Consider the following 15,009-nt stretch of genomic DNA (forward strand, 5'->3'; position numbering starts at 1 on the left):
CGGCAGGGAAAGAGCAAACAGGAACAGGTGCGCAGCTCCCTCCTGCTCAAGCAAAGGCCATGCAGCAGCAGTGTTCACCTGGAAGCGGGCGGAGACTGGTCAGGGGGAGAGGGAAGCCCAAGGCTGAATGTCCTGGCCCTGCCTGCTTCACTCCAAGGACGGCCACACATGATAATAATAATAAAAAGAAAAAGAAGAATTTATTACTTATACTCCACCCATCTGGCTGGGTTTCTCCAGCCACTCTGGGCGGCTTCCAACAAGAGATTAAAAATACATTAAATTAGATGATGATGATAAAGATAATGATTTTTTAAACCTTCTAGTTGCTTGTCACCCAAAAGTCTCCAAGCAACTTGTGTGTATATAAAAACACACACACACACAACACCATAAGGGGAAAAGGGGTGATCATTGCTATTGTCATATAATACCTAAAACTTAGGGAAACCCAAAGTCACAAACAACACCCCCGCCGTATGAATGATAGCGCGTAATCTTAACTACGCTCAGATAATAAACAGAGACCCCTCCCACCCACTAATTAGCAAAGAAATAACTATTCCCACCTCCCTTTCCCCTCCCTGACCCACCCCAAGGTCTGCTGTCCTACCAGCGGGTGCAGATGGGTGGGGGCGACTCCCTCCTGCTCCCCCCCCCCCGGAAGGCTGCATGATCTCCGCCTTCAGCGCAGCAGCAACAAGGTGAATGGGGAAAGGGAAAAGAATTTACCTTCGTACTTATACTTTTCACATTCTTTCTGTTCCTTCATTGCAGGAACTTTGGGTACAGATTATTTAGAATATGGTTTGTAGTCCTGAAATGAGTTTTGTGTATTGGATTTTCCCCCCTGGTTTTTTATTTTTCGTCTTTTTTGTTGTGTCTTTATTTCTTTTTAAAATGAGGCTGCATTTTAAATTGTATTTTAACCTGTATATTAAATTGGTGTCCCCCCCCCCATTATGTTTTTATTACTGGTCTTAGGTGCCCTGAGCCTGGCTCTGGCTGCGGTGGGCGGGATATAAATAAAAATTAAATTTTTATTATTCTTCATTATTTTTACTTGTTTTGATCGTGGATTTTTGCTGTGGCTTGTTTTTTACTGGTAAATTAATAAAGCATTTATAAAAAGAAAAGAAAGGGGAGAGTGAAATTCTTGCTAATGATAAAGCAACAGCGCCCTGCCGCCCGCGCCTCTTCCTCCGGGCATCTCCGAGCGCCCTTCTCTCTCTCTCCGGCGGGGCAGGTGCGCCGAGGGGCGTGGCCTCGGCAGGTGCGGCGTCCGTCCGGCCTGGCCCCGCCCCTCGGGCGCCGTCGGCGCGCGGCGATTGGCTGCGTGGCGGCGGCGTCGCCCTTCGCGACGGGGTCTCCGGCGCGCCTCCCGGTGGGCCGCCCCTCCGGCCTGGCTCCCGGCTGCTCCCGCCCGCTCGCCGCTCCTCGCCGCTCTCCCGCGCCGCGGGTTCGAGTCCCGGCCTCGGCCTGGCGGGTGGGGGGCATGAGGAGGACGAGAGGCCGGGCGCCGCGCGGCACCGCCCCCCCGCAGCACAGGCCCCCGCGACGCCGGAGGAGGCGGCGGCGCCCCGGAGGAGGAGGAGGAGGACGCCCTGAGCCCGGCCCGCCCCAGCCATGTCCCTCCTCTGCGTCCGAGGTGAGTCAGGCCCGGAGCGGGGGGGGGGGCGGCGGGGGGGGGGCGGGAAGCGCCTCACGCGCCCCCGCCGTCCTCGGGAAGAATCACGTGAAGGCTCCCGCCGGCGCCCAGGGCTGCCAACGCCCCCCCCCCCTTTTAAGGGAAATCCCCTTATTCCGAATAGGATGCCTCACAAGAAAAGGGAACAGTGGGCAGCTATGCTGACGCCCCCCCCCGAAGAAGGCGCCCCCCGCCCTAGCTTCTGCAGGGCTCGGCAGCCAGAGGGTTAATGCAGGCGGGTGTGTTGTTGTTTGATGTTGTTGTTTGTGGTGCTGCTTCGGCGTCTCTCTCGCCCCCCCCCCGAAGATGCTCTTCTCCGCCGCCTCCCGGACCCCCAGCGCCCCGGCCTCTCCTTCTCCTCCGCCCCCTCGGGAGAGGCCCCCCCGGCCTAGAGCCCCCCAGGGTGACCGGGGCTGCCTTCTGGACCAAGGGGCGCTGCTTTCTCCTTCCAGGGGCGGATGTGGGGAGGAGGGAGTTTTCTCCAGCTCGGCCTTCAAGCCATAGCTGTCAACTTTTCCTTTTTATAAAGGGAAATTCCCTTATTCCGCGCAGGATTCCTTGCAAGAAAAGGGAAAAGTTGACAGCTATGCTTAAAGCTGTGAGTCCAATAGACCCCTTGACTCTGCTTTCCTCTAGTGCCTGCAGTAATAAAGCCATGGGTTCAAAGAGCTCCCAAAAGTATTTAGAGCAACTTTTAAGAAAAGAACTTGTAGAAGCTGGCAGAGGGAGACTGAACGCAAGTCAGAAGCAGCCAAGGCGCTTGGTCCTGCGATGACCAGGGGGCTCTCTTGGGCCAGGTATGATTGTCATTTTAGTGGTCAATGCTCTTAGAGCAGTACAAGGAAGTGAAATGAGGAGCTCCTTAATCTGGTGATGTCAGATGCTTACACACCAGGGCAGCAACACGGAAACAGCCCTCCTCTCACCTGTATTTTGGTAACAAAGGGCAAGTCAGGTGCCCAAGACAGCTCCCCCCCCCCCCCGGTTGTTGTTTTTGGCCGGGAACTACAGCATGTGAGGCTGCTTCTGTGAAAGTCCATTCCATTGCCAAAAAGCTACTAACTGCCAGAAAGTTATTCCCAATATTTAGTTGGAATCTCCTTTCTTGCAACTGGAATCCATTGACTTGCGTCCTGCACTCCGGAGCGGCAGAAAGCAAGCTTGCTCCATCCTCCATGTGGCAGTTCTGTAGATATGTAGATCTTTACAAATGTATGCGCGCACCCACAACTCAGGATGCGACGTCACACATCCGATGAATTGGACCTTAGTCCGTGAAAGGATGCTGGGCTGAACTTCTATAAGGCAAGAAGGGGGGAGGGCTTATTTTAGACACCCACTCACATCAGACTCAGCCAGTGGGGCCAGTGATGATGGATGTTGTCAGCCCACTCCATCAAGAGGGCCACAGGCTCCTCATACTTTAAGCTCTTGGTTGCTGTAACCTGGGAGTCGGTAGAGAAAAACCAAACATGTCACCTAAGAATACCAGTATCCTTAAAAGTCACAAATCCCATGTGAGTCTGCATGATTTTTGTGTGCCAAGGCTACATCATGCGCTTGCTGAAGCCTTATTGTCCCTCGATTGTCCAAATGATGCGCTGAAGTAGGGGAAGAGAACGTGCTGCCATTGTATTGCCTTCTCCACTTTTATGTGGGGAGCTTCTGGAGATGGGTAAGACAGGTGTGTAGATGCTGGGCGTGGCAGCCGTGTTGGTGAGCTGCTTTTAGGTCAGCTGTGGGTCTGGAAATTCTGCATATGAAGTGGCTGGCTAAATTGGGGGACCTTTCTTCACAGTGCGCCGCTGATTTCTTGTGGTTTTGTTACTTTGGAACATAGGGAGCTTCCTTATACAGTGTCAGACCAATACTCCACCTATCTCAGTGTATAATGAGCCTGTCTCTTGACAAAGCAGCGGATGGGCATATGTCGTGCTTATTCTGCACAGCTTGAACTTTTCGGCCACTGGAAAACCGCCAGTGAGCAGAAAAGCAAAATGCACATGGTTTCTTTTCACCTGCTTCCTTGTTTGAGTGTTCAATATTTTCATTGTTGCGCTTGCCAACTTGCATCTGCCACTGTGTGTGAGAGAGAAGCCTACAGATTCTCTGTACCACGGCAGTGCTGAGTGGAATGGGATTTGGCCAAAGCACTATAAAAATAAGCACTCTCGGCATCTATCTGCATATTTCTGAGCAGTGCCGTTTTAAGAGGAGCAGATGCTTTGCTGAAATCAGTGATTATCTAACTCTGAACTCAACTATAGCCATTCACATGTGGCTTGATCTAGACAGCCCTCCTGCTTCCCCCATGCCTGAACCCCTGCTCTGTTAACCTGGGGGCGGGCGGGGAGAAAGGTGCTTCTTTAACTGAAGAGGGCCTTCTTTGTTTTCAAGTTATGACTTGTTGCTTTCTTATTTGCCTTGCACAGTCTCAATGCGTGGAAACATCAAGGATATATGAGGCCTTACCAGGGGTAGCTTGCTTTTGTGGGGGGTGGGGGCTGAATAGTGTCTGCAGGAGTTCTTGAGCCTTGCTTTGTTTCAGAGGTTAGGCAGAACCTTTTCTTCAAAATCTGCTGTTTAGCTTTCTAGGTTACACTACACTGTTTCTTGTGGACCGCCTCCAATCATTGAGCAGAATAAAAAATGCTGCATGCACAAAGTGATTTACGAAGGGTGGTAAACAAGAAGAAACACCTCCAAAAGAATAGGAATAAAGGAACCTGATGCACAAGCTGTAGTTTTTACATTGCAAAGGCTTGGTTCCAGTTTTCGGAACTCAGGTGTATAAGCTAGGTGCCCAGAGCCCCCCCCCCCCGGGACAGGTCTCCAACAGTGAAGGTGCCCGATGGACCTCGGGGGGAAGGAAATTGCACAACTTACGCCCACCCCCAAAATATTGCCTCCCAATCGAGGATTCCCAGGGCAGGGTGAACCTAACTCAGCCCAAATCCTTATAGCAAACACCAGAGGAATGATGTTTTTCTTTTAGTAAATAGTTAAATAAAATAAACAAACATGAAATAACTATCAATCATAATAAGAAACCATAACTAATAAAACATCAGAACTACAGCTAAGAACACAAACCACAATAACACGTATTAATGGTGTCTTTTATCATGTGGACTACAAACATAAGTGAAACTCCTTAAAAACAAACTCATGGGAACAACTATATAGCTACCGTGACTATATCTACGTCTAAAAGATCAAGATGAAACTTAACCCAAACCATGCATGAAAGACAGTGCCCTGTATAAACACCTCCACCAAGACAAATCGGGCACCTGTGATAGTCCCCCTCCCAACCAAATCCAGCCCAAACAGACCATCGGTCCCTCATTCTTCCAAGAGTTCCACAGCTTGAGCAACTCCTTCCACATCCGCTGCAAAGAGCAGTTCTATACTTCCCTGTGGGAGAATTCTACATGATTCCCAACCAAGTGTTCAGTGTCCTACTTGGTATCCAACTACACCATTCCCCCACCCCATTTCAGGGGGTTTTGGGACACCCAAACACCACATGTTTTCCCCTTAAATATTTTTTGTACAGTCATACCTCATGTTACGTTTGCTTCAGGTTGCTCATTTTCAGGTTGCGTCCTGCGGCTACCCGGAAGTACTGGAAAGGGTTACTTCCGGGGTTCGCCACTCACGCATGCGCAGATGCACAGAATGAATCGCGACCTGCGTGTGCACAGACGTGGGTTGCGCTCTTTTCAGGTTGTGAACGGGCCTCCGGAACGGATCCCATTTGCAACTAGAGGTACCACTGTACTTGGGCCAACCCCGAGGTTCCCCTGTCACTGCCTCCTCCTCGTCTATTGATGGTGCTGTTTTGGCTGCATAAGATCCAGCCCGTGGAGAACAAGTTTGCTATTGGTATAAAAGTAATAATTGTCTGTCCACATCCTTCTCCTCTTGCTTTCTTCCAGAATAGAAGATTTAACGGTGTCTTTGTTTTTGCCTCATTGCCACCATTAGAGGTTGAAGGGGGGCAGTGTTGGAGCCTGCCATGGGTGGACCATTCTGAAAGGGATGAGAGGGAGAGAGAAGACGCGGCTGCAGGGTGTTGATTTTGGAACTGGCCATTAATTTTGTTAGCGATAACTGGGTTTTGACGTAAATGCTCATGAGCGTCATGCATATTTATGTGCTACCAGTGCTTGGGGATTTTTACCTTTAAAAAGAGAGTTCAGTTTTAAACTACAGTGTCTGTAGAATATTGGAACAAGAGCGTATGCAAGGGAGTAATCAAAGAAGAGTGACATGGGGGGGGGGCAACATGTTTTGGTCACTGACACGGACCACCAGGCGCCAACAGTCTTCCTGTTTTCACTCTGCAGAAACTCTGGCTGTAACCCATGGCTGGAGGGTTGTGTTAGCTCTTTGTGATGAGTTGCATGTGAATCTTCACTTGTCCGGCTGGCAGCATTTGAAGGGCAGGGTGCTATTTAAAAACTCCTCCAGGCAGCGTCCAGGCCCCATAGCTCTTGTCACCCTCACAGTCAAGACAGAACCAACTGAAGGACCAGCCAATCCCAATGGTGTTGGGTTGAAATAAACGACAGACGAGTAACAGGTGTCGTCTGGGAGGCATCTCTCCGAGCATGTCTCGGAGAGTCCCTTTTATTGAATATTGCAGCATTGCCTCGTATGTGCTTGCTGCTGATTGGTTAACACGTGGTGCGTTACAAGGGTTGCGTATAAGACATTAATCATCAATAGATAAAAGGAATACAGAGTTAGACAGGCAGGAAGACCTCCTTAGTAAACAATCTATAATGATTGATATAGTGAGACTTAAAGAACGTACAGAAAGATAGGTACAGGTCAGGAACTCAATGTGCACTTAACATTCCGGGGTGATAAGAAGAGAATGTATACAGATAGATAAGGGTAGGTCAGGACACGATGTGAGCTGAGCATTCCAGGCTGGTGCCAGGGGGGTGAGAAAGGAATGTGCAGAAAGACAACTACTCAGCACAACGGCCTCCTTCTTTCCCCAGTACCATCTGCTCTTCGTGCAATACATTTCCTTATTTTTTTAAAAAAATAATTTTACAGCAAATCAACAAAAGAAAAAAGATTTTTCACTACAAATTCCAATATCTTATTTTGACCTCCCTCCTCCGCTTTCTGCTGTTTCTAATGTTGATATCATTTTTTCTGCATTTCCAAAATTCCCATATTTTCCCTGTGTATAAGACGCCCACTATTTTGGGGGACTTAAAATTAAGAAAATGGGGGGAGATTGCACCCATGTATAAGACTACCCCCCCCTTTAACATTATTATTTAGTAAAAAAAAGTCTAGTGTTATACGGTAAGCCCAGCCAGATGGGCGGGATACAGATAAATTATTATTATTATTATTGTTGTTGTTGTTGTTGTTGTTATTATCCCATATAATCAATATTTATTATGTCACTGCACATCTTTACATGAATCTTGCGAATGATTTGATCTGTTTACAATTATTTTGTAAAGACTCTGTCGTCTTGGTTTCTTATTCTTCCGGTAAGTTTTGCCATGTCTGCGTATTCTAGTAGTTTTTGTTGCCATTCTTCTTTGGTCGGGAAGTTGTCTTCTTTTCATCTTGGTGCTAACATCACACAGCCTGCCGTGGTCGCAGACATAAATAAACTTTTATACTGTTTAGGCATCTCTAATCCCGTTGTCCCTAAAAGAAAGGCCTCTGTTTTTTAAGAAAAATTAACCTTAAACATTTTTTTCAACTCATAATATCATTTCCCAGTAGACTTTTACCTTCTTACATGTCCACCACATATGGAAAAAGGTACCTTCTTTCTCTTTACATTTCCAGCACATATTCGATTCAGATTTATACATTTTTGCTCATCTATTAGGTGTCAAATACCATCTATAAATCATGTTCAAATAATTTCCCTTTAACCCATAACATGCTGTCAATTTCAAATCTGCATTCCACAGTTGCTCCTGTGCTGACATTTATATAATACGTCCTATTGCCCAAGGTGTCCTGGAGGATTTCACTTGTTCATCTTTTGTTTGCCATTCTGAGAGCATCTTGTGCATTTTTGACATGACTTTAAGAGTAGTGTCTGGCAGGTCTCTGTCTCGTTGAGATGTTTGACTCACAAAACCCATTTTTTAATCTGATTTAAACAGGTCGTTTAAATGGTGACACTGTAACCAAGTGTGCAATACATTTCCCATGAAATTTCATGACAAATAGGGACAGGTTGTGCTCATCTGGTGAGGGTCTAGTTCTTTGCGCCTGGGCTCAAGAGGAGCCTGACTAGAGTTTCTGGGGGAATCGGGGCTGAAAGGCTTCACTCCGTTTCTGTTACTTCACTTTCATTCCCTTACTTAGTTGCAACAGGTGTGGCAGTGAAATGCTTTCGACACGGCTTCATACATGGCTTCCTAAGCGAGGGCCATTTGTCCTCAGTTCCCCACCCTCTTAGCAATGCCCCTCCCTGAGGTCTTCCCGTTACTCTAATCATGGACCCAGGGTGTCAGGAGTGTGTGCAGGAGCCGGGCCCTGTGACCAGTAGGGCTTCGCAGGACTGGGGCCTTCCTAAGTTTGTTCTGGAGAGGCAAGGTGCGGCCGCACAGGTGAGGCCGATTGGTAACTCACAGCACCTGGTGGCAAGAGCTGGGAAGGGATATAAGGTCAGCATTTCCCTTCGGCTCTTTGCCACAGCAACATGTTTCCTGCCTAGCTGCATTTGGCTTCTTGCTTCCTCATCCTCGGACCTCGGCTTTTTGACTCCCTGCTCTCGCTCCTCGGACCCTTGACTTTGTGACTCCTTGCTTCTTGACCCTCAGACCCTTGACTTTGTGACTCCTTGGTTCCTTACCCTCGGACCCCTGGCTTCTGGACTCTTGTTCCTGCTCCCACCCTGCCATCTTGCCAGTCCCGACGTCCTCAGCCAGTACTTCAGTCACCCGTAGACTGGACCATGACACAGGGGGTCTTGGAAGTCTTCTTTTTCTGGAAGATCTCCCCTCATGACTGGAAGGAGACCCCGGTTTAGTCTGTCTTCCCACAGCGCCTGCCTTTCCTGGCTCAGACTCAGCCCTCCATTTTTCTCCCAGACCCTCAACCCACTCTTCCTATCTGAGCTGCGAGGCTCCTTCTTTTGGCTGTCGCTGGTCTCCTCAGGGTGGATGTTCCACTCAACTCAGAGGCAGCTCTCCATCAGGCAGATCCTCACCTAAGGCCTCTCTCTCATCCAGTGTTAGAAACTCTGATATATAAGCGAGGTGCCAAATGGCTCCTTGAACCAGGGTTACAGTCGCCAAAACAGAAAGGCTACTTGGCATTTGGGGGCCGGGCAGCTCTAAAGTCGTCTTTTTCGACACCACTATCTGGTTCCTGGAATTCATTCTGATGGTGCAGACGGAATATCGCAGATAGAATTCAACAGGATGTGTTGCTAGTGGGTGAGAGCGGTCCAGATCCAAGGACCCCCAGGGGGAGACGTCAGGCACCATCCTGGCACCCGGGCATCTTCTCTTGGTCGCAAGTGGTGCATGGGCAATTTCTGTAAGCGAAATATTGTTTTTGTTTATTTTCATGGTACAGAAGATAACTTTTGAGAAAACAATTGTTGCAACAGTAAACGGGTACAGACTTTTTATCATGCCATGTGTTAAAGTATCGTTTGATTGCTCTAAGAGATCACGCCACATTTTCCTGGGTGGAATCCTGCCACAGTCTGAACAATTTATGTACAGTACTCAATAAACATTTGACATGTGTTGTAAAAGGAATATGGATTGTGTTTGCCCTTTGCTGCTCTCACCTGGCATGTTAGTTTCTCAGCCAATACTATTGACCGGGCTCTCTTATACCAAGAATCAATGTTTGGCCCAACACTGTTTTCCAACATCTGGCTATCTCCAGATGAGCAGCAGTCAGTAGAACGGCTAAGGGGTCATCTTTAGGATACTTCTGAGCAGACAGGATCCTAAGCCCAAGTAGTGCTAGTGCAGGGGACATTTCCATTGTTTTGTTGTGTATCGAGCTTATCTCTTAGAAGACAGCATTCCAGAAGGCTTTGACAATGGCACTCCACCACCACATATGGAAATATACACCTTTGACTTAGCCTCCCCTCTGACAATTGGGATCGACTTCCTTCCATGTTTGGGATAACCTTACCCGTGTATAATGCAGAAATTTTAACGAGGCTTCCTTTGTTTTTGCAGAAACCACAAAGCCACCCATTTTTTCTTCGGCCATTTTCTAGTGTTATTAGAGCTTTATAACTTGGGTCAGCTGGAGGTTTGGGGTCTGGGGGGCTTGTGGGCTCTGCTCCGGGATCAGACCCTTCCTTCAGGACCTGTTCCGTTAGTAGGGACCAGTAGCCTCTTCTTGCCTCAGACTCGCCTCATGCTGTCGTCTTGAGTTTCTCTCTTCATGTTCGTTTGTGACTGTTTTCTTTTTTCTTAAAGCTTAGTTTACGTTTCAGTGAGCCACTTATTTTTCTCAAAGGAGAATAAGCTCTGCTGAGGAAAGGCGTAGAATGTCCTAAACTTGGGGGTGTGATGGGATATTCCCTGTTTGCCCTTTGGATTGGTTTTATTAATCATCCCCCGTGTCCACAACCATTTTGAAAGTGGCTCTCATCTCCAACCTGGCCCTATCTCTGCCCCTCTCCCACCCCAGCCCTTTCCCTATCTGCGCCTCTCCCTCAGAACTGGAGCCTTTTATTTTCCCTCCCTCTGGGTGGCTCTCTTTGTAGCCATTCGGAGAGAGGCTTCCACCCTCCCGTGGAATCCTGAGATCCTTTATCCCCAAACTCTCCTTCCTTCCTTCCTTCCTTCCTTCCTCCTTCCTGCCTCCCTCTGGAGATTTTGAGATCTTTCTTCTCTTGAGGTATCAGAGCACACAGGGCTCAGTGCATCTCCACTGTGGTTTGCATTTGTCCCTTTGGGGGCGAAGTCCAAGTCTTGGGAGCTTGCAGCGCCTGCTGTGGCTGCAGAGACCACAGCGGGAGAGACGTGTTTTGTTGCAGCTGGGGCAGAGGAAGGTGCCCGGTTGTGTTGCTGCAGATGCACCATGGCATTTCTTCTCTTTTTGCTCCTCCCAGCGGTCATTCCTCCTCTTGCCTCTGCTGTAGACGCACAACCTTAGTTGGATAAGAACCAGGCACCGTTCTTATCCGCATGTATTTCCCATAATGAACATAAGCTTCCCATTGTCAGGGTAGTTGCGTCCAGGGAGAGCGGGCTCCTCTGGTACGGTGCCTGTGTCAGTTCAGCTTCTGCCGGCATTCAGCTCCAGGGGCCAACACTTTACAGTTTTCCGTAGTCAAACATAATAAGAAGAGATGCAGAGGCAACTCTTCCCTGCAGAGCCCCTGCCAGTCAGTGCAGGCTGCAAAGGCAGGAGGAGTGAGATGGGCGGACCTGGGGTCTCCCTCAGTGCAAGCCGCATTCGAAACTCCCATTGTTCTAGGCGCATTTTGTGACGGGGAATTTCTTTAGCATGAGGAGTTCCTGAGCTCTGGGTGCAGTCCTGCGCCTAAGATTTCAGATTAAAACTTCAGAGTGGGAGGAGATGGGGACCTTTTTCTGCCTCCCCACTGCCAGCTACTCTCCAAAGACTGGAGAAGAGACCCTCTTAAGAATATTGGGGGGGGGGGTGGGCAGGGGAAGGATTAGAGCACGTGGAAAAAGAACATAGTATTTTAGCTGCAGTTCATTCATTTTCTGTTTGTATTCTTGTTATTAAAAAAGCTCGCCTAGACATTCTGTTGTTGCACCCATAACCTCAGTTTAAGGTGCCCTTTTGCTCCTAGCTTTTCTATCTCAGTTTCTAGCACTGATTACAAGGCCAGCCCCCTTTGCTCCTGTATCTACCCATCACTTCTTTGGCTGCGGCTTCTGCAAAATCCAAGCAGTGTGTCTCTCCCTCACTTCCTCCCCTTATCACTTCCTATTGTGCTGTCGTCAGTGAAAAGGTGCTCTCCACTTCGACATTGTTTGCTGGCTCAATGATCTCGTCTGTTTGCTCCTCACCATTAAACTTTGTTCTGTGGCACCTTCATAAAGTTGGCCAAGCTTTTGCTCTGAAGAGGATTCCTCTTGAGAGTTTGATCTGAGAGTTATTTGCAGTAATTTAAAATGAGAGTACCTGATTCAGTCTTCGGGAAAATGAATGTAAGTTTGTCGCATGACAAGGCCATCCTACGTCAGTGTTCAGCTTTAATTAAAACATTTCTAGTTAATTGAATCCTCCCTCCCTCCCTCCCCCTCCGTTTCTTCTCATTCTTCTCCTTTGGATTTTTTTTAATGGGGAAAAACATCACGGCAAAAAATGAGGAAGAGGAAACCAATCCTTAAAGTGCACCCCCTTCTGTGGGAATAGAACTCGGGGGGGGGGGCAATTAAGAGAGGCTGTTGGAAGGACAATGAATCATCTTTTTATCGCTAATCCCCCCAGTTGCGCTCACCAGGAAGCAATAAAATGGACTGAACCCGAAGCAGGAAGTTTTTGCTTAAAGGCAAAGGAGCCCTTAAAAGCCTCTGCAGTGATGTGCCTGTCCCCTTTATCACAGCCAGGGCTGCATTTGTACCTTTATTGTCAAAGAATCACTACAAATGTTTCAAAAATGGGAGATGTCTGGGGTGCTTCATTGAGCCGAGAGTGAGGTCTGGATGATCTGTTGAAATTGGGTGGGAAAGCGTGGCGATGGGTGGCAATTCCAGAGAGCAGGCGTGGAAGCAGCCCTAGAGCTTGTGGCTGCTGCTTACAGGCAGTGCAGGCACCTTGGGGGCAAAGAGCACCTGTGCCCCCCTCTGCCCTTCTTCTGAAGAGGAAGGAGCCGAGTGGCCCATGGCCTCCTCTCAGTCCTGCTGAGCAAAAGCCCAAGCTAGTCCTTGCTCTCCTTTTCCAAATGTCTGCTTGCCCCACTTTTATACCTAGAAGAGGTATAGAAAAGGCAGTCTACTTAGGTGCAAATATTATTCCTATTTTGTTGGTTATCAGGGTGTCGCTGGCTATGTCTGAATCAAAGGTTAGCTCTTCGTCTGCTGTGGGACTCTAGGATCCCTCCAGCCTCTTGCGTGTTTGTGGTTATTCTGCAACGTGTTCCTGACACAATAGTAGTGCACTGGTGATGTTCTGCCACACTTCCTCAGTGTCACCACACAACTGCTTTCTGCACAACAAAAGCAGGAGAATAATAAACCTGAGCATTTGTGGTGTAAAAGTTCAGCAGGAAGTTAGAGGACACGCGCAGATTGGAAGTGAAGCCGTGTGAGGCTGGATAGCTTAGTTGGTAGAGCAGGAGCCTCTTAATCCCAGGGTTGTGAGTTTGAGCCCCACATGGGGCAAAAGATTCCTGCATTGCGGGGGGTTTGGCTAGATGGTGCTGGTGGCCCCTTCCAACGTTACGGTTCTACGACTGCTGCAAAACATTTGCAGGTACGAACAACAATAATAATAATAATAATAATAATTTTTAATTTATATCCCGCCCTCCCCAACCGAAGCCCGGCTCAGGGCGGCTAACAACAATAAAATAATACAATGTTGAAAGTCCGATCACACGTGACCACCCTGATAGCATCATGAGCACAAACCATCACGAATGTGCAATGTTTGTGCTCCAACCGGTTGCATAAAGTCAGTGAAGTTTGGCAGAGAAGGCCATACATTTGCAGGACTGTCTTGCCAGGGAAGGCTGCTTCTCATGAGCAAATAATTTTCCAATACAAAGGGATTTAACTTTAAACCAAATCTAATCAGAAACGTCTCCTTAGGGGAAGTTGCAAATTAAAATAGAATTCAATTTAGAATTTAACGTGCACATGCTTTGATGACAGGGAGGAGGACTGTATGGACTTTGGGGCAGTCATGGTTCTGGGCATGAAATTGACTTCCTAATTGCTTTTTGAAGAAATAACTGTATGTGCTTTTCAAAGCAGAATCCTCTTGGGATATCCCCGTTCCTTAAAATGGCCTAAATTACAGTTTAAGTTCCCCTCCCCTCCACTTTTTTTTGTTTGGGGAAGCAGGTCACCTGAAAGAATGGCCTGTCTCTCTTGCCAGCGTCAGCAGGATTAACATCCCATAATCTCAGTGATTGAATTAGAGATTTCATTCCTGTCCTCAGTGCTCAGTTCAAACCAGCAGCTGGGCAGAAACTTAAGGATGACTCTTGAATGGGGAAACAGCAGGAATCAGCTGAACCCTCAAACCCTGCACAACAAAATTAAGAAAACAAACAAAAAATTCCAAGTTGGCTCCAGTCATGGCAGGGAACACATTGAAGCATCTAGAGCGCTCGTGACCTCATGAAATTACATGGGGACTTTATTTAGTAATAAGGAAGTGAGCTTTCTGTTTGCTGTGTGCATGCCAGTTGTGTATCTTGGCACAACTGACCAGTTGATGGAAGCGTACCTATTAATAAATTAAATTTATATCCCTCCCTTTCTCCCAAAGGAGCCATGGGGGTGCTTACCCAGGGGGTCCTGCAATGGTAAGAACCAGTGTGCCAGGCAGCCTTAGTCAGGTTTCCAGTGATGCTTCCAAGGATGACCACCTTTTCCTAAATAGCCAACAGTGAATCACAGCTCCCCAGTGATGGGCTTCATACATTTCCCTCCCTGCCTCTGATTCTCAGTGCCAGCTCAGATGGACAAAAAGTCGTCCTATGGACAGCAAGGGACGGTTCTGGTCTAGCCAACTCCCAGGCAGTGAACAGAGATGAGGATCGCAGGAAGCTGCCACATAACATGGCTGTTGTTCCACCTAGCTCAGCCATGTTCCCTTGGACTGGCAGGGCTCTGCCTCATCTCAGGCAGAAAGGACCTCCCCAGCCCTGCTACCTGGATCTTTTAAATAGGAATATTTACACAAATAAGGGAATCAATCAGGGATTGAACCATGGACAGATGGTTCTCTTTCATCGAGCCATGGTCCAGGTGTGGTCTGGGCCAGGCAGAGGGAGAAGGTTGAGCAAATTGGCAATGGGATTGCCATTTCACAATTGACCAAAAAAACCCCAAAAGGGAGTCTCATAGGGTCAGATGCTGAATCTGCCAGTGCTTGCAAGACCAGGTCCCAGTCGCTGGAAGAGCTGCATGTGGCTTGAAGCAAAGGCCTGATTGCACAGCTGCAGTCTGGAGCCTAGATGTGGAACCGAAGCCACAGCTCCTGCAGTTGGGAGTTACCTGCTCAGGGAAGGGTTACTGCTGTCAGCTCATTGATGTTCTGAGGACTCTGCCAGCCTTGGTTACCTGCTCTCCGCTTGATTCCATGGCTACAGGAAGGACAGGAACATAGGGTTACAGGAATTCTAAGGTCTTTTA

The 15,009-nt window shown here is 48.2% G+C and overlaps 2 protein-coding genes across 6 annotated transcripts in view; one reads left to right on the top strand and one right to left on the bottom strand.

Moving 5' to 3' along the window:
• The window catches only part of PIGO (phosphatidylinositol glycan anchor biosynthesis class O), a 108,503-nt gene that overhangs the window by 86,217 nt on the left and 7,277 nt on the right, over positions 1–15,009 (bottom strand). The window lies entirely within an intron of this gene.
• UNC13B (unc-13 homolog B) overlaps positions 1,324–15,009 on the top strand; it is a 154,343-nt gene continuing 140,657 nt past the window's right edge. For 2 of the 5 annotated variants that reach the window (XM_083402608.1, XM_083402610.1), the window contains exon 1: positions 1,485–1,648. In XM_083402608.1, coding sequence (XP_083258734.1) covers positions 1,627–1,648 — 22 coding nt within the window. In that variant the 5' untranslated portion in view covers positions 1,485–1,626. Of the gene's footprint in view, positions 1,649–15,009 lie in introns of all 5 variants that reach the window. The other 3 variants (XM_083402609.1, XM_083402606.1, XM_083402607.1) reach the window with 3 other exon arrangements.

Source organism: Podarcis tiliguerta, assembly GCF_965153285.1.
Source record: "Podarcis tiliguerta genome assembly, chromosome: 11".
Lineage (NCBI taxonomy): Eukaryota > Metazoa > Chordata > Lepidosauria > Squamata > Lacertidae > Podarcis > Podarcis tiliguerta.